Source organism: Phyllopteryx taeniolatus, chromosome 10 (assembly GCF_024500385.1).
Source record: "Phyllopteryx taeniolatus isolate TA_2022b chromosome 10, UOR_Ptae_1.2, whole genome shotgun sequence".
NCBI classification, from domain to species: domain Eukaryota; kingdom Metazoa; phylum Chordata; class Actinopteri; order Syngnathiformes; family Syngnathidae; genus Phyllopteryx; species Phyllopteryx taeniolatus.
Window position 1 is genome coordinate 29,183,983 of NC_084511.1, and position 18,446 is coordinate 29,202,428.

At 42.1% G+C, this 18,446-nt stretch overlaps 1 protein-coding gene across 2 annotated transcripts; it reads left to right on the top strand.

Moving 5' to 3' along the window:
- The first annotated feature begins 8,166 nt into the window (after positions 1–8,166).
- Positions 8,167–17,836, top strand: etf1a (eukaryotic translation termination factor 1a). Of its 2 annotated transcripts, none has more exons than XM_061787284.1 (11): positions 8,167–8,342; positions 8,683–8,792; positions 12,325–12,500; positions 13,283–13,422; positions 13,533–13,560; positions 13,806–13,996; positions 15,751–15,880; positions 16,031–16,204; positions 16,303–16,367; positions 16,440–16,587; positions 16,852–17,836. In XM_061787284.1, the coding sequence occupies exons 2-11, from the start codon at positions 8,707–8,709 to the stop codon at positions 16,932–16,934; spliced, it is 1,221 nt and encodes a 406-aa protein (XP_061643268.1). In that variant the 5' UTR covers positions 8,167–8,342; positions 8,683–8,706; the 3' UTR covers positions 16,935–17,836. The 2 variants fall into 2 exon arrangements, with proteins under 2 accessions (XP_061643268.1, XP_061643267.1); XM_061787283.1 differs by having other exon boundaries at positions 8,169–8,342; positions 13,533–13,671.
- Positions 17,837–18,446: the final 610 nt, after the last annotated feature.

Genomic DNA, 18,446 nt, shown 5'->3' on the forward strand with positions numbered 1-18,446 from the left:
GGCGTACAGTTTCTGCGGATGTGCGCAAATGTAGTTTGTAGTTGCAGTCATGGATCACGGACGCAAATAGCTAAAGCCCTCCACCGAGGCATTATCAGGCATCCCACTTGCATTCTAGGCAGGACACGCCGCCGCTGCAATAGGAGGCCCAATAGGAGACTCTGTGTGCGGTCATGTGACTGCCTTGTGCCGTTTGATTGGTGAACTGGGGTCAAACGTCACGAGTGCTTACGTTGGATTGGTGGATCGACGCCATCAAAGAAGAAAGTCTAAGTCTTAAACAAATATATTGCCACTTAACGGCTAACGTTATCCTGAGCCAACAAAGCTAACTGGAGAGCGGAGAGTTGGCCTTGGCGCAGATAATTCGACGTCACCAAACAGGCACACATTCATAGTCACAGATACTACAGTGTGGGTGACCATAATGGACAAAAATAATGGTCCCTACTCCTGCCGTGCGACCGCAGGAGTCTGAAGAGGCCTTAAGTCAAAAGCAAAACAAGGGCTGCTAGAAAAGTTCATTCACATCTAATCTCTCAGTCACACACATTGTCAGCAAAGTGGCCCACCCACTCACGAATTAACTGACAGCAAGTGTGAAGATAAATGTTTCTGGGAGAGAGTGTCAGTGCAGGTCAGCCCATTGGCAAAGTCTACAGTTGTGTTTGTCCTCTTGTACATCCTCTATGAACTCATAAATTAGGCAGAAAGTTCCAGGGTTGCTTCCACAAAACACGCAGCGAAACACGATGAGATTTTCATTCCGCCGTGCGTCTGCGGCGAGTTTTGAGGCCAGCCCTAAAGCCCTTTACGGCCCCTGGAGAAAAGCATGCGCCTGAAGCCAAACTGGCGTCCAAACAAGCTGTTTTGCTTTAATTAAGTCAAAAGTCAAACTAGTATGAGTTCTCACCAAGTTGAATTTACCTGCAAAATTGGGGGGGAAAAAACTTTTGTGGTCCTACCTTTATTTTAAACAAAGATAAATTGGGTTGTTGTTTTTTTGAAATAGTGTAAAAGATTTACTTCAGTAAATACAAATGAACGGCAGTACGATTGTTAGCTTTTCGTTAGAAGACGGTGAGAGGATGTCAAGGTTTAGGCTCACCTGAACCTCTGGCGTCTCCTTGGAAACAATTACATCAATATGGCACTGGGAGCGATTTCCCAGACCACTTGTGACATTGTAAAAGTTATGATACTGCAATAATCACGTCTTTTCGTGGTTTATATACAGATACAACGAAATTGGTGAAATTTAAATGCATTTTGTTGAGACTCCATCCAAATTTCACCCGAGACATGCATTACTAGCATCAAGTAAAACGAATTGCCGTTGAAAACCGTATGAATGAAAACTGTATTTTTCTTTCTGATAATGGGCGGCACAGTGTACTAATGGTGAGCGCATCTGCCTCACAGTTCTGAGGTTGGGAGTTGGCATTCCAGCTTGTGATTTTCATGTTCTCCCATGCGGTTTGAATGGTTTGAATGCGTGTGGGTGTTTTGTTTTTTTGTCCATACAGTATGTGCCCTCCAATTGCCTGGCGACCAGAGCGATTGGCTCCCACTCACCCACGATTCGAATGTGGATAGGTGCTAACCGTGCTGTAAAAAAATGGATGGGTGAATGTTTCTGATGTTTGTCCCTGACTATATCAGATGTGCATGTTATTAAAATCAAATTAGGTCTTGAAATGCAAAAAAATCACATGCAAAAGGCTTCCATTTCAATCCACGTTGCTTTTTCGGCCTCGGGGAGGTCTTAAATGTGATATAAAAAAAAAATAATAAAAAATGACAGCATTCAGTAAATATTTACGACATGTTTTGAAGTTTATAGAGATTTATGGTAATATATTCAATTTATGTATCCAGAGAATGTGTTAATACTCATGCACATTTGTTACATCTTTTGTTCGAAATGAGTAATTCTGCAACTTTACAGTATAGTATTGCCTTGAAATAATTTTATTCCTTCCGTGACCACACTCGCAACTCAAAACATTTGTATCTCAAATCATCTTTCCCCATTGAAATGAAAGGAAATTCCAGTAATCTGTTCCAGCCTCCCCCCCAAATATATATATATATATATATATATATATATATGTGTGTGTGTTTTAATAAGAAAACATTTTTTACAGCATTTTTTACACAGTCAGTGAAAAGCTAAGAAAAAAAAATGGAAACCATCGCAACAGCTGCAGTGGGAATGACTGGCAATGAATTTTGAATTTGAAAGGAACCATATTTTATTATTCCAAATACAAACGGTTCCGTGAATGCGCAGATGAACCTTGTGTGGTTCAGTACCTCCAACAAGGTTAGGAAACCAACTGTTGAATTTTTTTGTAGCTTTAATTTTTTTTCTCTTCCCACCACTTAATGAACTGAAGGTCCAAGGTTTAATTGAACACTCCTACATATGGCATCAGTCTCATTTGGACGCAATACCCTAAACCTTAAGGTGCAGTGGAAATGCAAACAGGAAGCTTTTGCTGCCCGGGAACTCGAAGTTTCTGAGCTATTTGGTGGAAAAGCCCCAATCTGTTGCTGCTCCTTGTTGTGAATTGAGTTGAATATCTCCGGCTTCGTCCCACTTTGCAAAAGCATGCATTTTAGGTTCTTTGACGATGCTCAATTGTCCGTAGGTGTGAATGTGAGCGTGAACGATGGTTGGTCTTGTGTCTATAAAACAACTTTGCTACATTCATTGCCCTCAGTGTGAAAATCCAAATCCATTCAAAGTAATCTCCCGGCATTTTGTAGAATACTTTGATATTTCTAGCGTGAGGAAAGATTGCGGAGACGGGCTGAGCGATTTGTGCATCCGAGCGTCTTGTGACCGCTCGAGTTTGAAATGTATCAATCTTTCCCCTCTGACAGTATCTCCCTCACTCTTAGTTGTCATTCTCGCCTTTCATCTCCTTTGCCCTTCCACATCTCCTCGCAGTCAGTTCTCACAACCTTTCCATCCAGTCATCTCCACACCTCTTATCGGCATCATTACATCGAGCTTCTCTTCCCATTTTTGTCGCTCAGTCAGGCGCTCACTCCAATTCACAACTTGGCATTACACCTTATTTCACTTTTCTCCGCTTTGTAGAAAGTATTTATTGCCCAGTCCGTGGAAATAAAGGGGATTCTGATAAATCCAACGATTTCTGTCATGGAAGTCTATTTTATGAGGACGTTACCTTTTCATCTGCTTTATTTCAGTCGTTTGATTGCATGAAACATTCTGGCTGCAGATTTGGGTACCGATTGTTTTCATGTAGAATATGGCTACTTTTCCAAAAACGTGGCGGATCAATGAAAGTTAACAACAACAACAAAAACATCATCATCATATGATTATTATTATACAAAAATATGAATTTCACTTGTTAAATTCAGTCACTCGACCCACGTATTAAAATGATCAGACATCAGATTAGTGAAGGAAATTATATACAGTATATGTATACAGTTTATGTATACATGTAATGCATAGATAATTTCAAGCATATAGATAGATAGATAGATAGATAGATAGATAGATAGATAGATAGATAGATAGATAGATAGATAGATAGATAGATAGATAGATAGATAGATATCAAAACTGTGCTGTTTGTTGATTTTTTTTTCATGCTTTGGATCTGTATCAGTCTATTCCTCCATGAACTTTCTATTTGAAAATCCTTCTACCGTGTGATTTTGTCCTACCATCAAATACTGAACTGCTGGGCAGGCAATAAGTTTTTAAAACGCTGCAAGGACCACTAGAGGGATACAAAACATATCACTACAAAGGACATTTTTGATTCTGCACATGATAAAATGGAATTACTTTACTATATTTAGACACACATGCATAAATTGTACACCGATTGAGTGATTGAATTATACATGTCGGGGACAATTCTGGGTTTTATTGATCAATGTACATTCCATTGTTGGGGAAGACTGCATCAGGTCTTAATGGACAGTGAAGGTCGGAGCATCTGTCGTCGGGTCGGGCAGGATGTGTTTGTTTGCCACCGAAGTGGTCGGGAAAACCGCAAAATGTTGGAAGCACAGAATTGCTGAAAGTTGTTTTTTTTTTGGCATAGGGATGGCGGAAGGCTAATATGTTTTGAGTTGAATGTGAGTTTCGCATTCGTCCGAATCAATTCATTCCTGCCCGGTGCTTTCTGTTCAGTCCGGTCATGTCAGTGACATCAGGCTACATGTGCCAGCGGTTGGCGCGGAATGACTGACAGTTTTCTACACATATGCATTCACACACATGGCACCCAGTCACAGACGTCTGTTGCTTTTTACACCAACAAACCAGAGCGGAGTCTATTTTAAAAGATGAATCGGTCATGCGATCTTTACAGTATTAGCTGTTGTTTGTAAATAAATGTCCTTCTTGAGACTTTCCAGTAGAAGGGCATCTAAGCACAGGCGACCTTTGATCACGCCCATCATCCTTCAAACTGGGCTCGCCTCGCTAGATACGCCTCTGTCTTCCTTTAACACGCTGTATTAAATCCACTGAACTGATAATGCCCTTTCAGTAGTAAATGTGATTAATGCAACTGCAAGAAAATCAATTTTCCACCATCTTTCTCCCCCGTTTCATCTCTTTCCCCATCTTCCTCGGCCCATCCATCTACAGTATGTGCAAGATTGTCATGGTGGCGGCTCTGATCTAATCTATCTTGAAGCCGTGCTGCAGGAGTGATGACGTGGATTACCACATGCCCCAAACTAATCGGTGTAAAATCCTGATTTCCCTGAAGAATGAAATGTACTGTCAAACTTCAAAGCCTTACAAAGAGCACCAAGGTTACTTTATCCTTATTGGGAAAATAATTCAAGCGTTCTACTATTGATGCAATGATGAATCTATATTGTTGCATTGGTCCAAAACAAAGCGACACAACAATTTCCACTGGCAAACTGAGTTGTGCGTCCGTCGAGTGAGTCACGCAGCGATGCTGACGGAAAAGCTGGTCCGTTACTTTTGGTGTAAACCCAATGCAATGCATTAGCAAACGTGACCAAATGGAAGTTATTGATCTCAATCCACCTCGTTGATGAACTTCAAACGTGCTTAATTGCGTGGACATGAAACATAGCTCGCCCTGGTCCTCATCAAGACCTCGTTTATATTAATGACAGTCTCGGGTCTCCGTTCCTGATGAATCCACTTTTAATATTGAGATGCACATCCGTAAATCTCCTCCGAGCCGTGAGACAGCGTAGTGTAGCGAGCGTATGTGACATGAATGCCAACTGTGCGATTTGAACACAAAGAAGCATGCGCCTAAAGAGCTCTACTCCTCCAAATCTGAAGACCCCTTGGATACCGAGTCAGAACGGCGACGCACACGCCTGTCACTCGGTTTCAATCGCGTCGTCCCACATCTTCAAGCGCATCCCGCTAAGACTGCTTTAAGTCAAACGCGAGCTATTGAGGTGCCGATGATTATGATCCTCGCTTTGACTACGACAGACAGACGCATAGTGAGTCGCAGATTAGCGAGTCAGCAGAGAGTAAATGCTGCCTAATTCCCTCGGAGAAGCTGAAAGGTTCCTTCATCCTTGTTGAGAGCTGCACCGCTTAGAGCGAAGTGCGATCATGGAGAGCTTGTTGTGTCGGGACACAGCAAAATCAACAAAATGACGCAAGTGGTTTTTAGTCAAATAACTGTTGACATGAGTGTGTTCACGTCTTTTCGACGCAATTTGGGGTATTATACGAGGATGTACAGTGAACCCCCGCTATTCACGGGGGGCTTGGAACACAGCTCTGTGGAGTGGAGTGAATAATAGTAAAGGATTTAGAATTTTGGAGCAAATGTCACAAGATATGAGGAATGACCTGAAAACAAAGAGGATGTTAAAGCACCGACATCGTGCATTGAGCATGTGCACACTATCATATATGTTACATGTTACGAAAACAACTGTATAACCAACTTCACATGAGCCTCCTCAGTTGTAGTAGCTAGCATAACTAGCCTAAAAAAAAAAAACATACTAGCACGCGCTGATGTGACGTCACGTGGGCAAACAAATCCGGCCACTAGAACTTTACACAAACGGTATTGTCATTAAACTCACCTTTTGGCATTTAATCACAGTAACGAATATTTAGCGGAAAAGAAAAAATTGCAGCTGCATCAGGACTTTCACTTTTGATGGTGCACGAGGTGCATTTGAGGACCACCAGAAAAAGCGGACATCTCCAATGGCAAAATTCACCAAATTTACCATTGAATTCAACTGAACAAAAACACCAAGATTACACCACATGGCGCCAAAGTATTATTTTTATTTTTTTGCTTTGGCCCGAGCACAAAAACAGCAAATAGATGGGATTTTCAACAAATAGATCAAGTTAAAGATCCAAAAATTTTGGAAATGTAAAACTGAGAATATATAGAGGTTCACTGTATCCCATTTGGGGAATACAGTAAGTATGTCAATGTGTGAAAGTGTAACATTTGAATGCTTCCGTTCTAGTTTACACTGCAATTCTGTGGCGCAAGCGAAGAGTGTGTCCTTGAATACCCCCGACAGTCCCGAATTCCACCTTCACTCGCCCCTCCCTCTCCTCCGCAGTACTTAAGCAGATGGCCAGAGGTGGAAAAAATAGAAGTGGATGAACCTGGAGGCAGCTGTCTTCACTCACATGCTCCATAACGCTTCCATATGCATTGCCACACACACACACACACACGCACACACAGGTACAGCTCCCTGCTTTTCTTCTGGTGACAAAGTCGCACGTAGAAGTTGCCATAACATGCAAATAAAACATGATAAACATCACACTGAAACATGTCTTTATTGAGTACATGCCCCCAAAAAAATTACAGGGAAAAGTGTGGGTGTTGTGCCAGCGGGTGTGAAGAAAAGTGTGGGTGTTAACACTTTTCACTGGAAAAGTATCCCCCCCCCCGGCAGTTCCATGCAAAGTGTGTGTTGTAGCCTTTCTATGGGAAACGTGTGTGTGTGTGTGTGTGTGTTTTTTTTTCCCCCCCTTAGGGGTGTGACAAAAGTGTGGGTGTTGAAATCTTTGACTGGGAAAAGCACGGGTGTTGAATCACCCAAATGCCCGAGGTTGCAACGTTCCTGTGCAAGAAGATCAGCCATCCTCTGTAATCAAACACAGGCCAACTATTCCCAAGCAACAGATGATCACAGCGCTAATGGCTGACAGATGGTGATAAATTGGCTCTCATACAAATGCTTCCAATTGTTGCAGGCAATCATTTTCACAAATTTCTTTCTAACATGTCACTCCTGGTGTAGCAAACCTGCTAAGTGGTAAATACTGACAGGAATTCATTTGGTGAGCGCTGAGAATATGGCGGGGACGATTTCGAGAATGTCGCTTTATGCACAGTGGAAATGGAGCAGATAATCAAAGCACCAATGCTCAGCAAATGGCAACGTTATACAGTATAATTAAATGTATGCCGTGACAACCTGTCCCCCAACTCCCCACTGAACAATGCAAATGAATAAGTAGCTCTGTATTCATGAATGAAGAACAACTCAGACGCCCAAGTATATTTTGTCCGTTGATCGATGCTGACATCTAGTGGTGCATATTTGAGGATTAGTTTACAGTCCAGCATTTCGATGTATTTTTTTATTTTTATTTTTTTACTGTATAATCACTTTTCATTGGCTTCTATGGCTCGAAATAATGCACTAAACTCATTCTCGTATGAGTAATAATCTTGTATATGTTAAGGTTTTTTCTTTTTAAGTCTGTTCAAAAGTCACCAATCGATTTGGACAATTTTGCAACGCTGTTTTTCTTATTCGGGTCAGGATTTATATGCCGGGTTGTTAAGAGTTTATTAAGCAAATATTACAAACTTTATACTGTATACAACAATGTACTGAATGAGTGCTTAGCATGTTTGCCTGCACCGATAGATCGGTTTTAGCGTGTTCAATGATTCAAAGGTGACGAATGTCAAAGGTGCCCTCGCATCCTTCGATTTTTCTGTATGCGCCCCGAAGACGAAGAAGTTCTAGTTGACTACATATCCCACAACCCCCTGCGAAATGCGCCTGCTCCTCTATGACGCGAGCTTGCCATGAGTCATCCAATGGTTGCGTCGAGTGTTGCGATTGACGCACAGATCACATCCTCCCATTGGTTTCTATGCGGTTTCCAGGAAGTGAACGCCGCCACTTGGAACCACCTCCTACATGTGAGCCCAGGCGGCGGCACCACGCGCGGCGTGTGGAGGAGAGAAACCGGCAGGAAAGGCGACGTCATCCCCCGGACCACCGACTCGACGTAGAGTAGAAAACAGCGAGCGGAGCGGCGTTGTCCGAGGCAGGTACGGTATTTATTTGGATTTCTGCTGCTTTAATGGCAACACCGCAGTTGCTGTCTTGTGGAACGGGGGGTGAGAAGTAGGTCGAATGAGGTAAGAATCGGGTGGACTTTAGGGCCTGGCAGACTGTAGGCCTGCTAGCTCTCCGCGCGCTTTACTGAGCGAGAGAGCCCGGGTAGAGGCTCTCGTCGGCGGTCAGTCGGAGCTTCCAATACTGGCCCGGTGTCTTAAAGAACACCGCCCCATTCATTTGCCGAGGTCCACGACCGTGAATGTATGTCAACCTTTCTTTTGCTTGCGACGACCATTCTACCGTATTTATGCTCCTTTGCCTACATTTTAGGTGCTGAACAACCCCAGCAGAAAGATGGCGGACGACCCCAGCGCGGCGGACAGGAACGTGGAGATCTGGAAAATCAAGAAGCTGATCAAAAGTTTGGAAGCTGCTCGCGGGTAAGGACGCCCTGTGGAGTGTTCGTCCGCGCGATGGACGTAGGCAGGTCATTAATAGGACGTTCCACGGCTGAGGTTATTGCGTCGACGTGCCCCGTTGCAACAGCTGGACATCAGCGACGAAGGGCCGACTTTGGGAGTGGTTAGCTGAGCATTGCTAGCTTGCTAGCGAAGGAGTGCCGTCGTTGCAATTCGCCGGCCTGGAAAGGAAAAGAACCTTTGGAACTTTGTGACCACCTCGACGTTTACACTTTGCCGTTTTCACACACGAAGGGAACCTAAAACGCGTTGAACCCGGCAGCTAGAACGAGAAGAGCGATGCTGTTATAAACGTCATTTGTGGAGGGAGGCCGCCATGGATGTCTTGACCGAGAGAGCTCAGGCAGTTGGTGAAAATCGGAGCTGGGTTATTTTACACTCCCATCTATTAGTCACCCAATCTACGTTTTCTTCCAGTACGTGATGTCAAGCGGGTATTATGACCTACAAGCCTATGAAGCAAGTCTCCTTTTATATCACGTAATTGTTTGGCCGGAAGCAAAGATTAGCGAATCAGCGGCTTTTACATCGAAGTTGGTCCGTCGCGCACAGTGGTCGTTGGCCCCCGTAGCCACCCTGCTTGTGGCCAGTTCATTTGGGAGAGGGGGAACTTACTATTTTACAGGTATGTGCCCAAAAATGAGAATATCGAGGGGAAGTCCATTGATTTCAATAATGTCTTTCGAAAAGTGAAACTGTGAAACTGTTATATTAGTTCGCCACACACGCAGTGAAATGTTTCAAGCCTTTTTTAAATTACTTTTGATGATTATGGCAGCAAGACAAAAATATATATATATATTTAGTATTTGACAAAATTAGAATATTTCAGGTGGCCATCTGAAAAGTGTATTAAATGAACATGCCCTCAGTACTTTGTTGGGCCTCCTTTTGCACGAATTACAGCATAAAGGCAGCTTGGCATGGAGGTGATCAGCCTGTGGCACAGTTCAGCTGTGATTGTAGCCCAAGTTGCTTTGATATTGGCCTTCACATCGTCTGCATTTCGGGGTTTCTGTTCCCTCATCTTCCTCTTGACAATACCCCAACAATTTTCAATGGGGTTCAAATCAGACGAGTTTGCTGGCCAATCAAGTACTGTTATTCCACGGCTATTAAACCAGGTATTGGAAAATAAAATCATTGTCCCCAAAAAGCTCGTCAGCGGCGGGGAGTATGAAGTGCTCTAAAATGTCCCGGTAGACAGCTGCGGCGACTGTGGACTTGATAAAAGACAACGCCAGCAAATGACGTGCCTCCCCAAAACATTACGGACTGCGGAAACTTCACACTGGACTTGAAGCAGCTTGGCTTCTGTGCTTCTCCAGTTTTCCCGCAGACTCTGCGACCTTAATTTCCAAATGAAATGCAAAATTGACTTTCATCTGAAGAGGACTTGGGACCACTGGGCAACAGAACAGTACTTTTTCTCCTTAGCCCAGCGCAGACACTTCTAATGCTGTTTTTGGTTCAGGGGTGGCTTGAGACGTGGAATTCTACAGCTGTAGCCCACGTCATGCAGACGTCTGTATGTGCTGGTTCTCGATGCACTGACACCAGCCTCAGTCCACTCCTGATGAAGCGCCTCCAGATTTCTGAATCGCCGTTGCTCGACACTCCTCGCAAGGTTGCGGTCGTCCTTTTTCCGGGCCACATTTTCCCCTTCCTCTTAACACTCTTGTTCATATACTTTGATACAGCGCTCTGTGAGCATGCAGCTGATTTTATAATTTCTTATTGAGACATTTTCTCCTTATGGAGGGTGTCAATGATGGTTTTCTGCACAACCGTCAAGTCAGCAGTCTTACCCGTGATTCTGAAGTCAGACTGAGACCATTTAAAGGCTGAGGAAAACCGCTGCAGGTGTTTTGTGATAATTAGCTGAGAAGATTGAGACACAGGGAGACTTTGACGTGATATTCTAATTTTATGCAATACTGGATTTTTTTTTTTTTTTTGTCTTTCTGCCATGATCATCAAAATTGAAACAACTAAAGGTTTGAACTATTCCACTCTGTGTGTGGTGACCTAATATAACACACAAGTTTCACTTTTTGAAACAAATTATTGAAATAAATTGACCTTCCCTTCATATTATTTTTTTGGCACATACCTGTACTCACCCCTGTGTGACTGAAAAGTCTTCTTTTTCTCTGTCCTATGCTTTTTCACTCTCTCACCAACTACGGTACTTTTGAAGCATTCATAGTCTGCCCCAGTAACACAAATGTAATTATATATTAAAGCTGTTGGACATAGCCTAACACAGTTGGAGACGGTAGCCTTGTTTACGCGCAGACCTTTTTGTCATTCCAATTGAAGATCTCTGGTAAATTGTTTACATGTGACGTGATGTATTCCGATCTGGTGTATACATGTGCATGCTAGTTAATCAAAACAGATATGTGACATGCACACGGCGACATAAACGTCACGTCATATATCAAGATGGAGGTCCGTCGTCTATTTAGCACAGTAGTTGGGATTGTTTTGACACGTAATAAAACAACGGCTTGATAAAAAGTAGTTGCACGTAGTTCCAAAAAAATCTGTCTCTCATACGAGCTGTGGTTGGAAGCCGCCATATTTGCATACGTAAACGAGGACGTCACCGTGCATCAAGACAGAGCGCGCGCAGATAGAACGCAGGCCGGCACCATTCCTACTCATCGTTTTCATGATGAAAATGTATTTCTGAATGGTTTGGCAAAAGGAATATTCCACCCCTCCAAATGTAAATGAAATTCCATTCGGATTCATCTTGTTTATTCCTAATGAGGCATGTATAAGGAGCATTTTAATAACCCCCCAATTACAGTGATGTGACATTTGTGTTCCAAACCGTGTACAGTGGTGCCTTGTCTAATGAGTTGAATTCACTTTGACACTCAAATATCAAATCATCGTTCCCCATTGAAATGAATAAGAATTCCCTTAATCTGTTTCAGACCCTATTAAAACAAGAACAAAAAATTTGGGAATGTATTTTCATTTGATCAGAAAATGGCATTCTACAGTATTACACTCTATAAAAACATACAGTATAACATAAATGATTGTTATGTAGTCTGTATACATGTCGCTGCACCCTTTGTTCAGATATCTGTTTCTTAAAGGACAAGATAAATCGCTAGTTTTGTTAGCTCATATATGGCATTTTGCTTCGGGTGCTAGCATTGAGCTAGTGAACTTTTGTCAGACAGTTGTACAGTGTTTAGTTAGATACACAACATGAAATGTTGTCTTATTTTTAGTATTCCAGTCATCTTAAATTGGGAGTGGCAATAAACACGTTGCCGCTAGCATTTGGCCTCTTTTCAGGAATTGTTCACTAGGTGCCAAACTGCTGCTTGTTAAGTTTTTTTCCCGCCATCTGGCCCTCGTAATTAATATTTTTGCCCAAGACAAAAATACAATCATAACACGAAAAACTCGAGGCAGGTCCACTTGTAAGTCGAGGTATGACTGCATACTCCTGTCCTCCTTTTTCTAGTAATGGCACCAGTATGATCTCCTTGATCATCCCACCTAAGGACCAGATTTCCAGAGTGGCCAAAATGTTGGCCGATGAGTTTGGCACGGCTTCCAACATCAAGAGTAGAGTCAACAGACTCTCCGTTCTCGGGGCCATCACCTCTGTACAGCAAAGACTAAAGCTCTATAACAAAGGTAAGTACTGCACCGAAAATACAAATGTAATGCCATGCAATCTTTAATTTTAATAGAATTTATTATGCTGATTATAAACTCTCAATTGGGAATTAAATTTAAACACTTTTTTTTTTTTTTGCACATTCATCGCTGGCGGTTTCAGTGCCTTTGAGCAACTTTACGCGGGGGCATAAATATGATGCCCAATTGAGTCATGTTGCTAATATCTTAACACTTGAAGACTATTCATGATAACAAAAACATAATCATATATGTACAGTGTGTGTGTGTGTTTTTTTTAGCAGATAAAAATGCAGTTACACTTGTTGATGCATCAAGCCAATGCTACTTTTTGTCGTTCAGTTAAGGTGTGGTTAAGGGTGGTTAATTGATCAGAGTAGACTTATAGGGTTCATGTTTTGAGTAAAAGCTCCTAATACTCGCCCTTCATAAATATCAGGTCTAATCTCTTTAGATTTGTTTTCCTGAGTAGTCAGCAACAAGCCTTCCTTCACTTGTTTATGTTCTGCCAGAGTATGTGCTGAGAAACTGGGGCAAAAGGGACTGAGCAACTCCAACATGCTACTCAGAGCTATGCTATGATTTCCTATGCCATAAAATTATGTCAAAAAATACAAATAATTCCACCCTACGGGAAACACCCCATCTGAATGAAAATGTGACAAAGATACTGAATAAGGGTGAAATGATTGCATAGCTAAGCCTCTGCAAGATTTGACGTTTAATATTCCTCTGAAAACAGTTCATTTTGAATGAATGTTATTTGACTTGCTCCACAGTGCCACCCAATGGCTTAGTTGTGTACTGCGGCACCATTGTTACAGACGAAGGAAAGGAGAAAAAAGTTAATATCGACTTTGAGCCTTTTAAACCAATCAATACTTCCCTGTACCTCTGTGACAACAAGTTCCATACTGAGGTGAGTGTTTGCTCTTTTGTGTAGATTGGACTTCAGTTGTACTGGTTGATTTAGAATTTGTACCCATTCCATTCTGACTCCTACTTTCTATATTTCCTTTTTAAATGTAGGCATTGACAGCCCTGCTCTCGGATGACAGTAAGTTTGGCTTTATTGTGATTGACGGTAGTGGGGCGCTGTTTGGCACACTGCAGGGGAACACCAGGGAGGTGCTGCACAAGTTCACTGTGGACCTACCTAAGAAGCACGGTACCTCACCACAGTGCTCGCACAAACAACAGACGTTTTTACATTTGCTACAACCCATCAAGGACATGATTATTGTATTCCCATTCGTTTGTCCTCAATGAAACGTTGACTCTTTCCATTCATCTTTGTTTCAGGCAGAGGAGGACAGTCAGCTTTGCGTTTTGCTCGTCTAAGAATGGAGAAGAGGCACAACTACGTAAGGAAAGTGGCTGAAACGGCTGTCCAGCTCTTTGTGTCCAACGACAAAGTCAATGTGGCAGGAATGGTTTTGGCTGGTTCTGCTGACTTTAAGACTGAGCTCAGCCAGTCTGACATGTTTGACCCAGTAAGTATGTGCTCAGATTATCCTCTATGTTAAGTTTTACTTGGTTATTTCTAGTCAATGATGCTTTGGTGGGCACTCTACGATGTTCGGTGGAATCCTAAACCTTTAGAAATGGCTTTTGTACCCCTTTCCATACTGATAGATATCAATTACTTTATTTCTCGACTGTTCTGGAATTTCTTTGGATCGTGTTATTTGGTTGCAGCTTTTTTAGATCATTTGTCTGACTTAATTTTATTGGGACCGATTCTATTTAAGTCTTGATTGACTGATTGAGGTGATCAGTGAAAAATGACCCAAAACTCTGATTAACCACAATTAATTCATGATTTAACAAGGGGGCGGTAATTTATTTTTCACACAGGGCCAGGTAACAGAATTTTTTTTCCTTCATAAATGAAATCACCATTTAAAAACAGCGTTTTCAATTCACTTGGGTTATATTTGTCTGATATTTACATGTTTGATCTTAAACATTAAAATGGGGAAACTATGCAAACATATTAGAATTTGAGAAGGGGGGGGGGCAACACTTTTTCACAGCACTGTACTTTCAATTTTACCCTACCTATACAAGACATAAATGATTTTCTGAAGTCGATGTGTATCAAACCGAAAACTGTGACCCCAAAATCGAGATACGAAGTGAACCGTGGATTTTGCGCACCGTTCCACCCCAGTTTTTCGGCTCGGCCAACATAAATAACAGCAAACAGTGGCGTTAGCGTGACACGCTAACCAGCCAAAGTGACTGCGTCAACACCGACAACAAAATTAAACAAATGAAGTTGGTTTTACTGTTTCACTGACCGAGCAAGTTGGAGGATTAGTCCAACTTCACATCAATTCGCGTCACCCTATTAATGTCATTTAGTGGGCACTCTACGATGATCAAAAGTTAGACAAAGTAGTCCGGAAATGCAAAATGAAGCAAATAGATTGTGCACTCGTTAGCTGCATTAGCATATTAGCCCAGTGTCTGCTCCTGTTTGTACATTTAATGTTGTTTAATGACGTGAACACACCTGGAGGTTTGTGGCGGGATTCTTTCCTTGCCTTTGTCCTCATATGATGACCCTTCATACTTTAAATGACATGTTTTTTCTGGAAATATGAAATAGCTTTTTTAACGACACACAGTGATGTTAGATAACCACTGACTGTTGATGTGGGCCAAAATAACGGTTGAACACCCGTGAAGTGAAAATTACTCTTCAACTGCACATCATCAATCATGGACTGAATCTTTTCCAATCGCATTGCTTGGTCGGAGGTAACTGTAATATAATTAGCAACACATAGAAAACATGCTTTTTAATTGATTGATTTATTAATGGTTGGCACAGTGGGTGACTGATTAGCACAAGTGCATCACAGCGCTGAGGACCTGGGTTCAAAGCCGGCCTCGCCCGTGTGGAGTTTGCATGTTCTCCCCGCGTGTGTGTTTTTTCTCTGGGTACTCCGGTTTCCTCCCACATTCCAAAAACATGCATGGTAGGTTGATCGATGACTCTAAATTGCCCAGAGGTGTGAATGTGACTGCGAATGGTTGACTATATGTGCCCCGCGATTGGCTGGCGACCAGTTCAGGGTGTACCCCACCTCTTGCCCAGAGTCAGCTGGGATAGGTTCCAGCATGCCCCCAACCCTAGAGAGGATAAGAAAATGGATGGATGGATGGATGATTTTTTTGATTGACATTGTCACTGTTTTTTTTTTTTTAACAAGTGGACATTTCTGTGTTTAAATAAAAGAGGTTACAGGCCAAAGTTCTGAAGTTAGTGGACATCTCCTATGGTGGAGAAAATGGTTTCAACCAGGCCATTGAGCTCTCAGCAGAGGTTCTCTCCAATGTCAAGTTCATCCAAGAAAAGAAGCTAATAGGTAGGTTTTATTAGCAAGGTGGAGTAACTTTTAGAGCTCTCAACAAGAGAAATAAGTGCTTGTGAGATTTGCCGAATCTTTGACTTGTATAAAAAATAAAAAAAAATAAAAAGCCACACACTTATAAGCCTTTCTTTTCTGTCTCCCCAGGACGATACTTTGATGAGATCAGTCAGGACACTGGGAAGTACTGCTTTGGTGTGGAGGACACACTGAAAGCCTTGGAGATGGGAGCAGTGGAGATCCTCATAGTGTACGAGAACTTAGACACCATGCGTTACATTTTACGTGTGCATGGGGCCGAGAGCAACGGAGCTGAGAATGGTACACACAGACCGCATATGCCATAAGACACCTGAATGTGAACCCAGCAATATCGCATCCTAAAGCTTCATGCTGTATGTGTTTTGTTCATTTCCCAGATGAGAAGACATTGTACTTGACGCCAGAGCAGGAGAAAGACAAGTCTCATTTCACAGACAAGGAGGTGACGACTGCACACGCTTACCTCAATGGTGTTGAGTTAAAGTGTTCAATCCCTCTGACTTTGTGTTGACAGACGGGGCAAGAACACGAACTGATTGAGAGCATGCCGCTGTTAGAGTGGTTTGCCAACAATTACAAGAAATTTGGAGCCACGCTGGAAATAGTCACGGACAAGAGTCAAGAAGGATCTCAGTTTGTCAAGGGCTTTGGGGGCATCGGGGGTGAGCACTTTTCACTTGCGGCCGAAAATTCAAATATAACAATGTCTTGAATTGGACTTTCTTAAAAATGCAGATAAATCAGAAAAGTTAGTCACGCTAAATAGTTCTTATTTGCATTAGCTGATGTATATAATGAACAAAAGGCCAATTGTAAATTAGAATTATTTAAGCAGCTTTGCTTTTGCTCTAGAAGTGATGTGACTGTGAAGAACATTGTTCACGCATTGGTTGTTAATGTGATATGTCAACATTTTCTCCCTCCAGGTATCTTGCGGTACAGGGTGGACTTCCAGGGCATGGAGTACCAAGGAGAGGACGACGAGTTCTTTGATTTGGATGACTACTAGGTAGTCGGGGACTGATATATTGGGAGAGAAAAAAAAAAACAAAGCAAAGGAATGAATGAAGAATGAAAGAAAAATGCCACCTCTCGCAGCAAGTTAGGGGATCAACTATGTTGACCACGTAAATGACAGCCAATTTGCTTGTTGAATACACAACCTTGCACATACATTTCATCTGTACACACATTGAAGTACAACACACAGGCTGAAGAGGAGTGAAAATTCATTTCTTCCGGAGAGGGAGAAAGCCTTTCCTGAATAAATCCCTGCCTTAGAGTGCTGGTTCCTTCCCATAGTTGGATTGGACTCAACTCATTTTTGTTCCTTTTTGCGCCCCGTTTCCCTCCACAACAGCAAGTTTCCAGATTGTTTTCTGCCCTCAACACAGATGGAAGATGAACATTTGACTCTACAAATACACAAAAAAAAAAAACTGTTCATTTTCTCCCATCCCAATGGCTTCCCCTTTATGCTTATTTTTTTTTACTGGCAACTGCTGCTGTTGTATTTTATGAGCGTGGGGGATTTTTTTTTTTCTCTTTTCCTATTTTTTTTTTTTTTTTTTTTTTTTTTTTAAACCTGGGTTTCTGTAGAGACAACGTATTAAAATTTGAACTGCTGAAAACCATTGCTACCTCCTCATCTCCTGTGCTCTCAAACCTCTACCGTCAACCTGCCCGTCTTCTTGAAGAAGTCTGAAGATTTTTTTATTTCCCTGTTGTCAGATGTGATGTATGCATGACTCCACAGCAATTCCAGTTGTTACAATCATCATTATGCAACTTTTTTGTTGAAAATGAATGTCTTTCCAAAATTCCAGCAGCAGAAATCCCAAGTTTTGGAAGTATTCCTCGTTTGATTTGCTATACTACCAACATTAAATCGCTCCTGTTTTTGACTATCAATCCCAACATATATTCCACTAGTGAGATGTTTGTATTTCAAATGGACTATGACTTGGTGTACCTATTAAGCTTGAAATAGATCTTGCAGTTATTTTACTGACACGTGAAAGAACTGCCAACATTTTTTTGTGGTGAAAACGCCAAGGTAGAAAACTAATTAAACGCTGAGCAAAAATATACATCTGTCAAATTTAGCCCTTAATGTCAGCTGCAAAGGGTACATTGGAGTTGAGACGAATACTTCAGATATGAACGTTTTTATATTGCCCACTAAACAATGATTTTGCTGACTGCTCGTTAAAGTAAAGGGAATTGAAATCAAGCAGTTTCCACATTTGATTGCCGTGGATCGCCCACGACATTAAAGTACCTTCACACCCATTCAGTAAGCAATGTGGACGATTGATTTGGCTTTTGCTGGTTCCTCTTCAGGATAGCAACAGCATCTTGAGCAAATGCCCTTTTGTTTGGGGGAGTCACCGGGGAAAGCCTTAGTAGCTCGCTGAGCCAATAACCAAGCAATAAAATCGCGCAACCACGCCCCTTAAGGAAGAAACGGTTCAATCAGCGCGTTGGTTCGACGCATGGGCGTTTCCATCCCCCACCCTCC